The sequence below is a fragment of the Coregonus lavaretus genome (genome assembly GCF_964263955.1).
Source record: "Coregonus lavaretus genome assembly, chromosome: 14".
NCBI classification, from domain to species: domain Eukaryota; kingdom Metazoa; phylum Chordata; class Actinopteri; order Salmoniformes; family Salmonidae; genus Coregonus; species Coregonus lavaretus.
Window position 1 is genome coordinate 44,899,590 of NC_140001.1, and position 18,700 is coordinate 44,918,289.

An 18,700-nucleotide genomic window follows, 5' to 3' on the forward strand; every position below is an offset into this window, starting at 1 on the left:
TCAAGCAGCTGAAAATACAATATTTTTGGTTATTGAAAATATAATTCCACAGGGGTTTAGATGCTACAATGATTCTCTACACTATACTGTTTTTGCTTGTTTTATTACATAAACTGAAATTAGGCTAACTATTCGAATTTTAGCAACCAGGAAATGGCGGAGCTATTTTTCTGCATAGTGCACCTTTAATGCAACAGATTAACATCAATAATGTATTTTCAGAGATAGCCTACTCCTTGGGGAAATACTCTTATTAGTGTAAAGAGGGTCGTAGTCTTAATCCCCTCAATTGCCTATCAGGATCCGGTTTAGTTCATGACTTCAGGAAACTGGAAGAGTGAGTGTTCAGTTGGAACTGGGGAGTTGGCGCTTGCCTGAGGGTGAAATCGGGAGTCGAGCTGTCTGTCCTGCAGGCTGTGTGTTTGTGTGTGTCTGTCCTGTGTGAGAGAGAAAGCAAGAGAGCGAGAGCGGACACACACTGACTGAGTTAGGACAAATGAGTGACTGTATCCTCCCAGTCACAAAGAGACCACAGAGCCCCACCTCTGACCTGAGTGATTTCCATGGCCGCTGTCGCCAGACAGATAGGGACAGACACAGAGAGACAGACAGGTCACCATGCATCCCAGTCTCGGCCCCAGCTTCAACTCAGCCCCACTATAGAGACACGGAGAGACAGACAGGCAGACAGACAGACAGCGACAGACCTAAAGAGAGACCGAGACACAGGTCACCATGCGTCCCAGTCTCAGCCCCAGCTTCAACTCAGCCCCACTATAGAGACACGGAGAGACAGACAGGCAGATAGACAGACAGCGACAGACCTAAAGAGAGACAGAGACACAGGTCACCATGCGTCCCAGTCTCAGCCCCAGTATAAATACCCCTCAGCCTCACTGTGAGAGGGGGTGGGTGGGCTGCATACGACCCACCCCCTCCCTTATGCCCGCGACCGCCAGGTGACCGACACCGATCCCCCCCCCCCCCCCCCCCCACTCTTTCTCAACTGAGGTCAGAGGTCAACTGTCACATGACTCCCCCTTTCTCTTCCTGATCATGAGACCCACAGAGTCATAGAGAGTCAAAGACTGTTCTTTTAATGTTCTCCTTTTGAGAAGTGGTTTGACTTGTTTTGCTGCTTGAGGCACGCTTAAAATAGTCTGATCTTTTCAGAGCCCCCCTATTTGTGTAAAGGGGTCCATTTTCATATTGATTGACATATCCTTGGATGTTCTGAATTACATCCACTATAAACCAACACTCACATCAAGTCAGTCTAATAGCAGTGTAGTTAAATGAGCCACTGTATATTCCATGATGTCAGCTATCAACAAGCTGGTATTAGTCTTCCCTCCTCTCCCTCTCCTTCTTTCGGTCTTTTTCTCAAACAGTGTTTATATATCTTCTTTTCTTATCTGTAATTTTGTCTTTTAATCATTAGATGTTTTATTTGTTTTTACCATTGTGTTTTAATTAATACTTTTACGTTCTATCCTCTGGGAATACATTGTTCAAATGTATTTTTTTCCCCAAATAAATTCAATTCAGAAAGTATTCACACCACTTGACTTTTTTGACATTTTGTTGTGTTACAAAGTGGGATTAAAATTGATTGAATTGTCTTTTTTTATCAACGATCTACACAAAATACTCTGTCAAAGTGGAAGAAAAATTCTAACATTTGTAAAACATTTATAAAAAATTTAAAACATAATTCAACCCCCTGAGTCAATACATGTTAGAATCACATTTGGCAGCGATTACAGAGTCTTTCTGGGTAAATCTCTAAGAGCATTCCACACCTGGATTGTACAAAACATTTCCATTATTCTTTTCTAAATTCTTCAAGCTCTGTCAAATTGGCTGTTGATCATTGCTAGACAACCATTTTCAGGTCTTGCCATAGATTTTCAAGCAGATTTAAGACAAAACTGTAACTCGGCCACTCAGGGACATTCACTGTCTTCTTGGTAAGCAACTCCAGTGTAGATTTGGCCTTGTGTTTTAGGTTATTATCCTGCTGAAAGGTGAATTCCTCTCCCAGTGTCTGGTGGAAAGCAGACTGAACCAGGTTTTCCTTTAGGATTTTGCCTGTGCTTAGATCCATTCCGTTTCTTTTTTATCCTGAAAAGCTCCCCTGTCCTTAACAATTACAAGCATACCCATAACATGATGTTTCTTCACCACTATGCTTGAAAATATGGAGAGTGGTACTCAGTAATGTGTTGTATTCGATTTGCCCCAAACATAACACTTTGTATTCAGGACAAAAAGTGAATTGCTTTGCCACATTTTTTGCAGTATTATTTTAGTGCCTTGTTTGGAATATGTTTATTCTGTACAGAAATTCACTGCTCGACTGGGGGACCTTACAGATAATTGTGCAGTATATCTGGGGTACAGCGATGAGGTAGTCATTAAAAAAAATCTAAAATCACTTATTTAGGCTTGTCATAAGAAAGGGATTAAATACGTATTTCAGACATTTTCATTTTTAATTAATTTGTTAAAAAGATCGAAAAACATCATTCCACTTTCACAGTATGGGGTATTGTGTTTAGGCCAGTGACAAAAAAAGTGTATCATTTTTTAATTCAGGCTGTAACACAACAAAATGTGGAAAAAGTCTGGGGTGTAAAGGCACTGTAAATTATCTTTCCAGTCAAGGCCAGCTGTGAGGGCCTTTCTCTTTCGTCATAAACATATGTATCCCTTTTTTCTTTCAGCTTCCCTTTCTTCCCTCTCCCTATATTATGGTTCTGTATTATTTTCCTAATGGGGATTTAGTTTTAACATGCTCTCTGATTTGGGCAATTTTCCTATCAGGCTGTGAGATATATTTTGCAAATATCTCCATGAATATTTCTCTCTCCTTCTCTCCCTCCCTTCTCTCCCCCCCATCCCCCTCTTCTCCCTCTCCCAGGTGAATCTGTTTGTGCTGTTGTCAGTGGTGTGTGTTCTCCTCAACCTGGCCGGCTTCATCCTCTGCTGTCAAGGGGCTCAGCTGGTCTCCACCATGACCAACTGCCAACTGGTGAGACACACACACACAAACACACACACACACACACACACACACACACACGCAGGCATCACACGCAAACACACTCTTTCTCTGATTTGATGTGTGTGTAGGTGTTTGATTAGTTGAGTGTGTGTGCAGATGTGATGATGTTGTGTGTATGTGTTTGATTATGGTGTGAGACAGACAACGATTGGGGATAAGTGGATCATGATTATCAGGGATCTATTTCCACATTTGTTTGTGTGTTGTTATTATAGGGGACATTTAGATGTCTTAGGTGGCAGGCTGTACTCCTGTATTCATTCTCTCTCTCTCTCTTTCGCTGTCTCGCTCGCTCACTCACACACACACACACACACACACACACACACACACACACACACACACACACACACACACACACACACACACACACACACACACACACACACACACACACACACACACACACACACACACACACACAGCTTCTTCTGTAGCTCAGCTGGTAGAGCACGGCGCTTGTAACGCCAAGGTAGTGGGTTCGATCCCCGGGACCACCCATACACAAAAAAATGTATGCACGCATGACTGTAAGTCGCTTTGGATAAAAGCGTCTGCTAAATGGCATATTATTATTATTACACACACACACACACACACACAGCTTCTTCTGTAGCTCAGCTGGTAGAGCACGGCGCTTGTAACGCCAAGGTAGTGGGTTCGATCCCCGGGACCACCCATACACAAAAAAATGTATGCACGCATGACTGTAAGTCGCTTTGGATAAAAGCGTCTGCTAAATGGCATATTATTATTATTATTATTCAGAAGGTACAGTGGCTTGCGAAAGTATTCACCCACCTTGGCATTTTTCCTATTTTGTTGCCTTACAACCTGGAATTAAATTTGATTTTTTGGGGGGGTTTGTATCATTTGATTTACATAACATGCCTATCACTTTGAAGATTAAAAATAATTTTTGGGTGAAACAAACAAGAAATAAGACAAAAAAACAGAACTTGAGCGTGCATAACTATTCACCCCCCCAAAGTCAATACTTTGTAGAGCCACCTTTTGCAGCAATTACAGCTGCAAGTCTCTTAGGGTATGTCTCTATAAGCTTGGCACATCTAGCCACTGGGATTTTTGCCCATTCTTCAAGGCAAAACTGCTCCAGCTCCTTCAAGTTGGATGGGTTCCGCTGGTGTACAGCAACCTTTAAGTCATACCACAGATTCTCAATTGGATTGAGGTCTGGGCTTTGACTAGGCCATTGCAAGACATTAAAATGTTTCAACCTTAAACCACACAAGTGTTGCTTTAGCAGTATGCTTAGGGTCATTGTCCTGCTGGAAGGTGGACCTCCGTCCCAGTCTCAAATCTCTGGAAGACTGAAACAGGTTTCCCTCAAGAATTTCCCTGTATTTAGCGCCATCCATCATTCCTTCAATTCTGACCAGTTTCCCAGTCCCTGCCGATGAAAAACATCCCCACAGCATGGTGCTGCCACCACCATGTTTCACTGTGGGGATGGTGTTCTCGGGGTGATGAGAGGTGTTGGGTTTGTGCCAGACATAGCGTTTTCCTTGATGGCCAAAAAGCTAAATTTTAGTCTCATCTGACCAGAGTACCTTCTTCCATATGTTTGGGGAGTCTCCCACATGCCTTTTGGCGAACAGCAAACGTGTTTGCTTATTGTTTTCTTTAAACAATGGCTTTTTTCTGGCCACTCTTCCGTAAAGCCCAGCTCTGTGGAGTGTACGGCTTAAAGTGGTCCTGTGGACAGATACTCCAATCTCCGCTGTGGAGCTTTGTAGCTCCTTCAGGGTTATCTTTGGTCTCTTTGTTGCCTCTCTGATTAATGCCCTCCTTGCCTGGTCTGTGAGTTTTGGTGGGCGGCCCTCTCTTGGCAGGTTTGTTGTGCCATATTCTTTCAATTTTTTAATAATGGATTTAATGGTTCTCTGTGGGATGTTCAAGGTTTCTGATATTTTTTTATAACCCAACCCTGATCTGTACTTCTCCACAACTTTGTCCCTGACCTGTTTGGAGAGCTCATTGGTCTTCATGGTGCTGCTTGCTTGGTGGTGCCCCTTGCTTAGTGGTGTTGCAGACTCTGGGGCCTTTCAAAACAGGTGTATATATACTGAGATCATGTGACAGATCATGTGACACTTAGATTGCACACAGGTGGACTTTATTTAACTAATTATGTGACTTCTGAAGGTAATTGGTTGCACCAGAACTTATTTTGGGGCTTCATAGCAAAGGGGGTGAATATATATGCATGCACCACTTTTCCGTTATTGATTTTTTAGAATTTTTTGAAACAAGTTATTTTTTTCATTTCACTTCCCCAATTTTGATTATTAACTGTATGTCCATTACATGAAATCTAAATCCATTTAAATTACAGGTTGTAATGCAACAAAATAGGAAAAATGACAAGGGGGATGAATACTTTTGCAAGGCACTGTATTCACATCCCTTGACCTTTTCCACATTTTGTTGTTACAGCCTGAATTTAAAATATATTAAATTGAGATGTTTTGTCCCTGGCCTGCACACAATACCCCATAATGTTAAAGTGGAGTTATGTTTTTCAAAATGAGTCCATGTAACTTATTATGTGACTCGTTAAGCACATTTTTACTCCTGAACTTATTTAGGCTTGCCATAACAAAGGGGTTGAATACCTATTGACTCAAGACATTTCAGCTTTTCATTTTTTATAAATTTGTGTGAATGATTTTTGAATGACTTCCTCATCTCTTTACCCCACCATACAATTATCTGTAAGGTCCCTCAGTCGAGCGGGGAATTTCAAACACAGATTCAACCACAAAGACCAGGGAGGTTTTCCAATGCCTCGCAAAGAAGGGCACCTATTGGTAGATGGGTAAAAAAAGAAAAGAAAAGCAGACATTGAATATCCCTTTGAGCATGGTGAAGTTATTAATTACACTTGAATGTTGTATCAATACACCCAGTCACTACAAAGATACAGGCGTCCTTCCTAACTCAGTTGCCGGTGAGGAAGGTAACCGCTCAGGGATTTCACCATGAGGCCAATGGCGACTTTAGCACAGTTAGAGTTTAATGGCTGTGATAGGAGAAAACTGAGGATGGATGATCAACAACATTGTAGTTACTCCACAATACTAACTTAATTGACAAAGTGAAAAGAAGGAAACTGGGAGTTTTTCAATATATAAAATGAACTGAATGGAGCTAAGCACCTGCAAAATCCTAGAGGAAAACCTGGTTCAGTCCGCTTTCCACCAGACACTGGGAGATGAATTACCCTTTCAGCAGGACAATAAACTAATACAGAAGGCCACATCTATACTGGAGAAGACAGTGAATATTCCTGAGTGGCTGAGTTACAGTTTTGAAAATCTAATTGATAATCTATGGCAAGACCTGTTGATGGATTTCTAGCAATGATCAACAACCAATTTGACAAAGCTTGAATAATTTTGAATAATGGGTAAATATTATACAATCCAGGTGTGCAAATCTCTTAGAGACTTGCCCAGAAAGTATTGTGTGTAGATGGGTGAGAAAAAATCAATTTAATCCATTTTGAATTCCGGATGTAACACAACTCAATGTGGAATAAGTCAAGGGGTATGAATACTTTCTGAAGGCACTGTATCATATCAGCATAAACCTGTTGTTAATTGCATTAATTCTGGGTCAGCCTCAGAACCCTCTTCCTCTCCTCTGTCTATCCATTCATGTATGGTGTTACCTGATGTCTCTTTCCTACATCAACAATGTGACCTCTACATCCTAACACCATCCATCATTTCATTAGTCCAACCCGCCCCACACAGAGACCAGGGCTGTGTCCCAAATGGCACCCTATTCCCTACATAGTGCACTACTTTTGAACAGAACCCTATGGGCCCTGGTCAAAAGTAGTGCACTACTGTATATAGGGAATAGGGTGCCATTTGGAACAGAAACCACGGCTGGTTCCAGTTCCAGGGATATCACCATGGTACATTTTATTAGCCTAGAAACGTGCTAACTAGACAGGATCTCACACGTTAGACCTGCAGGAACTTCTCCCACCCCAAAACGAACTTGAACACAAGCTGCGTATCAGACTGGAGCTGAGATCTGGGCGTCAACACACGCATACGCATGCACACAGACAAAAACACACAAGTTGAAGAAGTTGAACTCCTAGGAGTAACATTGGATAGTCAGTTATCATGGTCAAGCCATATTGACAAAGTTGTTGTGTAGATGGTTAGAGGTATGTCTGTTATAAAAAGATGTTCTGCATTTTTGACACAAAGATCAATTGTTCTAGTTGTTCAGGATCTGATCTTCTCCCATCTTAATTACTGTCCGGTAATATGATCAGGTGCAGCAAAGAAAGATCTAGCAAAGTTGCAGCTGGCTCAAAACAAAGCAGCAACTATCTACGCTCTCTCCTCCTCTCACCTTTTCCCTTCGTTTGTGGACTTCAGTGCACAACACAGCAGCTGTCTGTGACCAGGCGAAAAAACCTTTCCAAGCCAAAACTTAATGACCGCTAATCCCAACACACAGCCTATATTGTTGTCATGTCATTGTCATCATAGCTACTAGAACTAACGCGTTAGTAAACCCGCTGCAATCATGCAATACAGTCAGCAGCAAGCAGTTTAGCAGTTACACCTGTGGGCCCCGGTGGCAATAAATTAACTAAACCAAAAGCTTACCTTGACTTGGAAGAGTTCCGGTGTTGGATAGCCTTAGCCAGGTAGCTAACATAGCATCCCTCTCTGTTTGAGCCAGGTGTTTGAGTAGGCTAAACTAGCTAGCTACATTCGATGCTAGCTAAGTATATGGGCGGCAGGTAGTTTAGTGGTTAAGAGCGTTTTGCCAGTAACCGAAAGGTCGCTGGTTCTAATCCCCGAGCCCACTAGGTGAAAAATCTGTCGACGTGCCCTTGAGCAAAGCACTTAACCCTAATTGCTCCTGTAAGTCGCTCTGGATAAGAGCGTCTGCTAAATGACTACAATGTAAATGTAATGAAAGAGGAAGTGAAAAATAAGATACTACGAAATATAGCTAGCTCTCTTTCTATCTCTTGCTTCTCCTTAATTTTGGAAGAAATTAATTTGTGCGAAACTGTTAAACTATTGTCTTACTCTCTCTTTGAGTCAACTACTCACTACATGTTATGCACTGCAGTGCTAGCTATCTGTATCTTATGCTTTCAGTACTAGATTAATTATCTGATCCTTTGATTGGGTGGACAACATGTCAGTTCATGCTGCAAGAGCTCTGATAGGTTGGCGGACGTCCTCCGGAAATTGTCATAATTACTGTGTAAGTCTATGGCAGGGGTTCCCAAACTTTTTTCACTCGGGGGTCCCCCCTTCTAGCATTGGGGAAGAGAGAGAGAGTCATTTTTTTTCAGTTTCACTTACTTAGCTAGCAAATGCAGCTAGCTAGTTTAGCCTACTCAAATGCACTGCTCAAACACAGGGATGCTATGTTAGCTAGCTGGCTATGACTATCCAACACAACACTGGAACTCTTCCAAGTCAAGGTAAGCTTTTGGTTTTACAAATGTATTCCCACCAGGGGCCGCTGGTGTAACTGCTAAACTGCTTACTGACTGTACACTGTAACGTTACTGCATGATTGTAGCGGGTTTACTAACGTGTTGGTTCTATTAGCTATGTTGACTATGACATTACTTTAGCTAATATGGTGACAACAATGTAGGTTGTGTGTAGCGGTTATGATATGATTTGGCTTGGAAAGGTTTTTTGCCTGGTCACATACAGCTGATGTGTTGTGCATTGAAGTCCACAAACAAAGGGAAAAGATGAGTGGAGGAGAGTGCATAGATGCGAGAAGGAATACAACGTGGCTGTTATGAAAGTGAACTGTGTTTACGTGTCATTCATTCCTCAGATTATTGTTGAAAAACGGAATGAAACAGGGAGAAACATACATTAATTTGTCCAATAGAAACTCTCATTTGCAATTGTTGGACTAATGATTACACCCTAGATCAGCTAGGTGCAGGCAAGAGTGTACAAGGCAGTATTGAATGTGTCACTGTCTGTCCATGTGTCTGTCGCCTCAAATATTTCTCTCGACCTGTGTGCACCTACGTTGTTAACTTTCATTCAAAGGCTAGGTTGTAGCAACCTCATGATGGGTACAGAAATAAATCTCTCACTGTTGCCGCTTGCTACAGACCCCCCTCAGCCCCCAGCTGTTCCCTGGACACCATATGTGAATTGATTGCCCCCCATCTATCCTCAGAGTTCGTACTGCTTGGTGACCTAAATTGGGATATGCTTAACACCCCGGCCATCCTACAATCTAAACTAGATGCCCTCAATCTCATACAAATTATCAACGAACCTACCAGGTACAACCCTAAATCCGTAAACATGGGTACCCTCATAGATATCATCCTGACTAACTTACCCTCTAAATACACCTCCGCTGTCTTCAACCAGGATCTCAGCGATCACTGCCTTATTGCCTGCGTCCGTAACGGCTCCGCGGTCAAACGACCACCCCTCATCACTGTCAAACGCTCCCAAAAACACTTCAGCGAGCAGGCCTTCCTAATTGACCTGGCCCAGGTATCCTGGATGGATATAGATCTCATTCCGTCAGTAGAGGATGCCTGGTTGTTCTTTAAAAGTAATTTCCTCTCAATCTTAAATAGACATGCCCCATTCAAAAAATACAGAACTAAGAACAGATATAGCCCCTGGTTCTCCTCAGACTTGACTGCCCTTGACCAGCACAAAAACATCCTGTGGCGTACTGCATTAGCATCAAATAGCCCCCGCGATATGCAACTTTTCAGGGAAGTTAGGAACCAATATACACAAGCAGTTAGGAAAGCAAAGGCTAACTTTTTCAAACAGAAATTTGCATCCTGTAGCACTAACTCCAAAAAGTTTTGGGACACTGTAAAGTCCATGGAAAATAAGAGCACTTCCTCCCAGCTGCCCACTGCACTGAGGCTAGGAAACACTATCACCACCGATAAATCTACAATAATCGAGAATTTCAACAAGCATTTTGCTACGGCTGGCCATGCTTTCCACCTGGCTACCACTACCCCGGCCACCAGCTCTGCACCCTCCGCTGCAACTTGCCCATGCCCCCCCCGCTTCTCCTTCACACAAATCCAGACAGCTGATGTTCTAAAAGAGCTGCAAAATCTGGACCCCTACAAATCATCTGGGCTAGACAATCTGGACCCTTTCTTTCTAAAACTAGCCGCCGAAATTGTCGCAACCCCTATTACTAGCCTGTTCAACCTCTCTTTCGTAACGTCTGAGATCCCCAGAGATTGGAAAGCTGCCGCGGTCATCCCCCTCTTCAAAGGGGGTGACACTCTAGATCCAAACTGTTACAGACCCATATCCATCCTGCCCTGCCTTTCAAAAGTTTTTGAAAGCCAAGTCAACAAACAGATCACCGACCATTTCGAATCCCACCGTACCTTCTCCGCTATGCAATCCGGTTTCCGAGCTGGTCATGGGTGCACTTCAGCCACGCTCAAGGTCCTAAACGATATTATAACCGCGATCGATAATAGACAGTACTGTGCAGCCGTTTTCATTGACCTGGCCAAGGCTTTCGACTCTGTCAACCACCGCATTCTTATTGGCAGACTAAATAGCCTTGGTTTCTCAAATGACTGCCTCGCCTGGTTCACCAACTACTTCTCAGATAGAGTTCAATGTGTCAAATCGGAGGGCCTGTTGTCTGGACCTATGGCAGTCTCTATGGGGGTGCCACAGGGTTCAATTCTTGGGCCAACTCTTTTCTCTGTGTATATCAATGACGTCGCTCTTGCTGCTGGTAACTCTCAGATCCACCTCTACGCAGACGACACCATTTTGTATACATCTGGCCCTTCATTGGACACTGTGTTAACAAACCTCCAAACGAGCTTCAATTCCATACAACACTCCTTCAGTAGCCTCCAACTGCTCTTAAACACTAGTAAAACTAAATGCATGCTCTTCAACCGAACGCTGCTTGCACCCGCCCACCCGACTAGAATCACTACTCTAGACGGGTCTGACCTAGAGTATGTGGACAACTACAAATATCTAGGTGTCTGGTTAGACTGTAAACTCTCCTTCCAGACTCACATTAAGAATCTCCAATCCAAAGTTAAATCTAGAATCGGTTTCCTATTTCGCAACAAAGCCTCCTTCACTCATGCTGCCAAACATGCCCTCGTAAAACTGACTATCCTACCGATCCTTGACTTCGGCGATGTCATTTACAAAATAGCCTCCAACACTCTACTCAGCAAATTGGATGTTGTCTATCACAGTGCCATCCGTTTTGTCTCCAAAGCCCCATATAATACCCACCACTGTGACCTGTACGCTCTTGTTGGCTGGTCCTCACTACATATTCGTCGCCAAACCCACTGGCTCCAGGCCATCTATAAATCACTGCTAGGCAAATCCCCGCCTTATCTTAGCTCATTGGTCACCATAGCAACACCCACCCGTAGTCTGCGCTCCAGCGGGTATATCTCACTGGTCATCCCCAAAGCCAACACCTCCTTTGGCCGCAATTCCTTCCAGTTCTCTGCTGCCAATGACTGGAACAAATTGCAAAAATCTCTGAAGCTGGAGACTCTTATCTCCCTCAATAACTTTAAGCATCAGTTGTCAGAGCACCTTACCGATCACTGCACCTGTACACAGCCCATCTGAAATTAGCCCGCCCAACTACCTCATCCCTATATTGTTATTTATTTTGCTCATTTGTACCCCAGTATCTCTATTTGCACATCATCTCTTGCACATCTATCATTCCAGTGTTAATACTAATTGTAATTATTTTGCACTATAGCCTATTTTATTGCCTTACCTCCATAACTTGCTAAATTTGCACACTGTATATTATATGTATTTCTGTTGTATTTTTGACTTTGTTTTGTTTTACCCCATATGTAACTCTGTGTTGTTGTTTTTATCGCACTGCTTTGCTTTATCTTGGCCAGGTCGCAGTTGTAAATGAGAACTTGTTCTCAACTGGTTTACCTGGTTAAATAAAGGTGAAATAAAAAATAAATAAAACAATGTAGTAGCCTAAACCTATCGATGTTACATTGAGCTGGGTGAATGGAATATGAATGACAGTCATCCAATATGCTGTAATAGAAATAAGGCCATGCTTATTAAAAAAACTAAATCGTCCTCCCTCATCTTAAACGGCACCGACCGCCACTGAATTCTACACATTTTGTCATGGTATGCAATGAAAATGTTGCAGTTTTAAAGCTAATTCATGTAATATTTAAGTGACTAGAAAATTACAACAATATCTATGGGCAAAAAATAAACGTTAGCTGACATGAGCTAGTTGATCTGGACATTTCTGAGAAGTTATAAATAGCTCTCTAAGGTATGCAATGACTAACGTGACAAGAGAAACGGATGATCCACTACCCAATTTCGAAATTGCATCTTGTGCATTCTACTATTACAACTTTAAAGAGTAAGTTTAAATCCGGATGTTTTCTTTTTTTGGGTGGTGGGAGGAATTGAAGTCAATGTACCCAGAGGAGGTCAGAAGCTAGCTGTCCTCCGGCTACACCATGGTGCTACCCTACAGAGCATAGTGAGGCTACTGTAGACCTTCATTGCAAAACAGTGTTTTAATCATTATTTGGTGATATGTGAATATATTTAGTATAGTTTTATCTAAAAAGGATAACTTTTTTAATGCTTCACTATTTTGATTTGTATACAATTCACTGAGGAGGATGGTCCTCCCCTTCCTGCTCTGAGGAGCCTCCACTGGTGCACACACACATGCACACACATACACACTGTTACAGGCTTTGGTTTTTCTCTCAATTTCTCTTTGGGTGTGGCGCACTGATTGGAATCATCCTCGTTGATCAGGATGTGTTGCACCGGTTGTCCTCGTTAGTCAGAAGGTGTTTCACCTGTGCTGTCACAGTTGATATTTAAAAGGCGCTGCATGGTCAATCAGAAATCTGCATTGGCCGTGCAGCATTTAGAGTGATACGGCCTCTGCAGAAGTCAGGGCATTCAGACGTATTGCGCTTCATGGAGCAGCGCAGAGCTGTTTTGAAGGAAGTTGTCAAGGAAGTGAGTTTGTGTTTATACAGGACCTCCCGCCCTCACCTACCGTCAACCAATCATGTCAATGCGGAGCTATACAGAGCATTGTTACAACATTTGAGAGGCGCACAGCAATGCGGTACGGAGCTCAATTTGGCCTCTGCGTGCCTCCGGAGGCTATACACCATCCATACGGCGCCTCCGACCACATTTTCGGCTCAAGCATAAATTAGAGCTGCTAGCCCAGGGCTTCTGTTGGAAAAATAGATATTGGAAGAGATACAACTCTGTTTAGCTCTTCTGCTTTAGGGTTGTTGAGCAGAGCCTTCACCTTTGTTTTCCCCTGTTTGGGTTTGTCTCCACTTTTATTTTCACTCCCTATCCTATGTTGGAGTGAGGTTTTTTTATTTTAGTTTTGTTTAATATCGAACAAATCCAGTGGTTGTCCATGGTGGGGATCTTTTAAGACCCAACTGGAGTTACTTGGCCAGCACTCAGTAGGCCCCCCATGGAGGCCTTTCAGAACCCATGTTAAAACCCCACCTGTTCCGTTTTGGTTGTCAGTGGCTCATTTGTTAGTTCTCTTTTTCTGTTGAGCGGTTTTTGGTTTCTTATTGGGAAACATAACACACACACACACACACCCGGTGTCCCTGTAATGTGAGGCTGAGATGAGAGGGCAGGGCATGGTGGGTTTATGGCGCCCCCCACTGTGGTGCGGTGGTTCGTCCCAGCCAGAGTATGTGAACGGAGCGGGAGCAGAGCTGGAGAGGAGCGATGAGCGGAGTGTACCCAATTTGACTGGAGCGCGGAGCAAAATTCCCAAAGGCTGGACCGTCGGGCTTCTCGCCCGCTCCAATTTTGCTCCAGTAGCGTTCATTTCACGACCTCAGGGCATGCCTGGCCCAGCATGCCTTTGTAGTCTACTTGTGTGCTGCTATAGCCCCTTTCTTTAGCTACTGTCATAGAGTTCGCTAAATATTTTCATAAAGAAACTGATATAAAACACAGGTGCAAAATCAAGGTGACTTACAAAGATGAGGATGTCATGACTGTCCACGAGAATCCAAATAGGTCAGATCAGGTTTGCAATGAATAACTTCATTCAGACCCCCTCTCACCCGTAGAGGGGGAAGGAATACACTAGTGGGTATTAACAACATACATCCTGTTGTAAATCAAAGGAGACGATCCAGGCTCTCCCTCTCAAGATTCACCAAAGGAATGTTCTTTGTTTCAACAGACTTTTTCCTGCTGAAACTCTAACACGTTCAAAAGCGAATACTGGAACAATATCTCTAACATAGAGCGTGGGGAATGGTCAGAGGTGATCTATAAGGTCATTTTGTTTGTTATTAAAAATGTTATAAAGGAAATACTGTAACTTGGAAAGTATACCCACTACATGTATGAAGTTTCCATACTATGCGTTGTGCATGTAATATGAAAAAAAAAATGTGTTAAGAGAGGGATGTGATTTGAGAAGCTATAAGAGATACTTGTTTTCCATGAGCTTTGCAGAGTGAGTAATTGCCGCCCCAAAGTGAGGTCAGAAAGCGTGCCAGCCTGCTGGAACCGCCCGTTTCGACCAAAGTGTATAAATGATGGGTTAAGAAAAAAACACATCAGACCAGAAAAGCATGAAGCGGCAGCTACACTTTTAAAATGGTTGGAACTTTGAATCTCAACACGAGGTGAAGAAAATAAACTCACCTCCCGGACAATCACTGGTACGGCTGATTAGCTGTCATCAAGGCAAAGGGTGGCAATTTGAAGAATCTCAAATATAAAATATATTTTGATTTGTTGAACACTTTTTTGGTTACTACATGATTCCATATGTGTTATTTCATAGTTTTGATGTCTTCACTATTATTATACAATGTAAAAATAAAGAAAAACCCTTGAATGAGTAGGTGTGTCCAAACTTTTGACTGGTATTGTATGTATTCTAAGTATACAGCCTAAATGCACAATTTATAGACTATAATGATTTAATACAACTAAATGTTGTTTAATGTTGCGGAGTGCATTATGTCCCTGCCGCAAAATGTCTCACTCGCAAATGCTTCACAATGTATTTCTTTGTAGGCTATAGCCTTTAAATAATTGAAAGATGAGTGTTGGTTAAATTGTGATTGTTTTTTGAGTAATTGAGTCTCCCGTCCAGACTATCTGCTCCTCAAATCTGGTGTTACTTTCACTAAACCCTAACCCCTAAGCTTACCCTAACCTTAACCATAACCCTAACCTTACCGTAACCATTTTAAATGTCAACTTCAGTGGGGGGTAGGGATGTCCCAAGGATCCCAGATAGCAAGGACCCTTTCACTGCCCTGGAGGGAGGGAGGGAGATGAAAGCGTACATGCCAGAAGGTAAAATATGTCTCGCTCTCACTCGGTCGATGTCTCTCTCTTATCAGTTTCCCTCTTTCTCTCTCCTTCCCTTCATTCCCTTCCTTCCCTCCTTCATTTCCTCTGGTTGAAAGTGTTGACAATCTTAGAATAGGTTGAGATTAGCATGCCAACATGTCAAACACAGTGTTTTTGACATTTCTTAGACCTGGTCTGTTGTGTGTTTCAGTGTGAGTCTAATGGCCATGTATCTTTTGTGTGTTTCAGTGTGAGTCTAAAGGCCATGTATCTTTTGTGTGTTTCAGTGTGAGTCTAAAGGCCATGTATCTTTTGTGTGTTTCAGTGTGAGTCTAATGGCCTGTTGTGTTTTGTGTGTTTCAGAGTGAGGTGGGAGATGTGTGTAACTGCTGTCCTCAGACCCCCACTGCCAAGTGTCCTGAGGAAAAACTACTCAAACTCTACCCTGGACACTCTTGTAGCACCATGAGGGTCCTGCTCAAGGTGTGTGTGTGTGTGCGAGAATTTATGTTCATTGCATAGAGTTGTATAGAGATCGCAACGTTGTATCTGCCCCATTATGGCATCTGGGCAGCGCCACTGAGGCCATCTCCATTTTTAAGTAGTACCTTTTATTTTTCTACTACTTCTATGAGTTGGTGAACAACTGAGAGGGTGCATACTGCCACCTGGAGTGTGTTGCTAGAAAAGGTTTAAAGCCAAGGTTGGTGATTTACTGCCACCTGCAGTTATGGAATGTTTGCTCACAAGTATAATTCATTGTCTGATCCCTCCTGATGATATTGATGGAATTATGTGATCCTTCCTTAACCCATAGGAAGTCCCACCCAGGTGACTACTTAAAAATTGCAAAAGTCCTCAAAGGTGCTGCCCATGCTAAAATGGGCTTTTGGGCACTAGAGCCCTCTATACAACTCTATGGTTCATTATGCTTATATTTAACCATATAGCAAGTTAAGATGGTTATTGGTGTTTGTGGGGTGGTTTAACCATAACTGTTTCTCGTCTGTCTGTGTTTCCAGAAGGTTCTGTTTGCGTTATGTGCTCTGAATGCTCTGACCACTGCAGTGTGTCTGGTGGCTGCTGCCCTCCGATACCTACAGATCTTCACCACCAGAAGACCATGCATGGTAAGACTACCCCATGTACCCCATCACAACCATTCACAGGGCCTGAGAATCCCCAGCTCCAATCATGTAGGTTAGAATCTGCACCACGTCCAATCACATAGCAGAAGAATCTCCATATCAGAGTGTGTGAGCGGAGTTGAGTGGTCGGAAATCCCGCTCATCGCTCATGGAGCGGTACTTGTGCAGCGCTCCGGCGCTCCACATCCTTTCCAACCGCTCCGCACTCCCAGGAAAAAAAACTGCCGCTCCGAATTCGCTCCATTCATTAAAATCACAATTTAACCAACACCCATCTGGCGGGTATCCCTTTCCATCTATTTGTGTGTCTACCTGGACCTACCATTTGGTTTTGAAGTATTGAAACCAAACCAAATTATTTGAATGAAAAGTATTTTAATAAACATGAAAAGGTGAATGTAAGAAGCGCTCATCATTTCAAATAGGCTTCATGTCATATTAAACAGCATATAAACACTCCAAATAGGTCAGGAGCCAGTCAGGGAGCCTAAGAAGGAACGAAAATTAATTATTTAGGCTATATTATTTCAATTTATTCAAGGCTATAGCCTACAAAGAAATACATTGTGAAGTATTTGTGAAGAGTGAGACACAATAGTCTGGTAGGGACATAAAGGGCTCAGCATTTAAACAACTTTTTGTTGTACTAAATCATTATAGTCTATAAATTGCACATATAGGCTATGACTTACTTAGAATTAAATACAAATAAAACGAAAAATGCCTTTTTAGGCTCAGTCTACAGTGCCTTCGCATTCATTTTTAGAAACACGAGTTTGGCCAGAGTCTGTGGCTTCAGGCTCATGCGATGGTGCCTGGAGAGCAGGCCAGCAGCGGAGAGGATCTATCCTCTCTGCACTTGCAGAGCCACTGGGGATGCTAGGCACCCTTCGGGACACTCTTGCCAGGCTGGGCAGAGATGCAGAGTTGTTTATTTTAATTTTTCTATAGGTAGGCCTAAAGGTTTTTAAGCAAAATAACTGAATCAAAATGGAAAGCTCCTTGAAAGTGGGAATATGCCAGGCCTATTGGGCCAAAATCAATTATGGCCTATTGTATAGATAATAGAGATCAGATTTGTTGTTTATAAATACTTTGCTACAATGACACACTTAGTTACCTACCAACCTCGTTCCTTTCTTTTAGCATGTTCACATAGTAAGTAGGCTACACCATCATGCTTTTCGGAAATGTGTCTTTTCAGATTCCACAATCATTCTTTAGTTGTTGACACTACATCACCGCACTCCCTCTCTTGCTCTTGGTCCTCATCTTTGTAAGTTACCTTGATTTAGCACCTGTGTGTTTTATCCGTTTATTTATGAAAATATTTAGTGAACTCCATGACAGTAGCTAAAGCAAGGGGCTATAGCAGCACACAGGTAGACTACAAAGGCATGCTGGGCCGGGCATGCCCTGAGCTCTTGAAGTGAACGCTACTGGAGCAAAATTGGAGCGGGCGAGAAGGCCGACGGTCCAGCCTTTGGGAATCTCGCTCTGTGCTCCAGTCAAATTGGCCACACTGCTCCTCGCTCCGCTCCAGCTCTGCTCCTCTCACATACTCTGCTCCATATTGACCAATGTTTTTTTCATTTGTCAACACTACAGTTGCATCTCAATAAGTGGCTTATCTCTCGTCCTCCCCCTCTCTGATAGGATGATCCCAGGCCAATTGCAGAGGAGGGGGAGGAGCCAACTATTATGCCTGACCCGGATGAGTTTGTCCCCCCAGCCCCTCCCCCCTCCTACTTTTCAACTTTCTACTCCTACACACCACGGCTGGCTCGCAGGATGTTTGGGAACAGTGTGATACCGCTACCTCATATCTATGGTGCCAGGATTAAAGGAGTAGAGGTGTTCTGTCCTCTAGACCCACCCCCTCCCTACGAAGCTGTTATTGGACGCTCCGCCCTGGCCACCGCAACACAGGTACATACAGCAGATTACATTTATATCATTTTATGAAAACCTTGAAAGTAGCCTATGGATTGAGATAGTCATTTAGTTACAGCTTAACATTAGCATAGTTTAGTGCAAAACAATGGGAATGGCTGGACCCCAGCCAGTCA

General features: G+C 42.9%; 1 protein-coding gene across 1 annotated transcript in view; it reads left to right on the forward strand.

The window, feature by feature from the left end:
* Positions 1-18,700, forward strand: part of fam189a2 (family with sequence similarity 189 member A2) — a 47,991-nt gene that overhangs the window by 15,628 nt on the left and 13,663 nt on the right. Inside the window, exons 3-6 of the mRNA XM_084177202.1 lie at positions 2,924-3,034; positions 15,847-15,966; positions 16,506-16,613; positions 18,288-18,560. Of these exons, the coding sequence (XP_084033328.1) occupies positions 2,924-3,034; positions 15,847-15,966; positions 16,506-16,613; positions 18,288-18,560 (612 nt within the window). The remainder of the gene's footprint in view (positions 1-2,923; positions 3,035-15,846; positions 15,967-16,505; positions 16,614-18,287; positions 18,561-18,700) is intronic.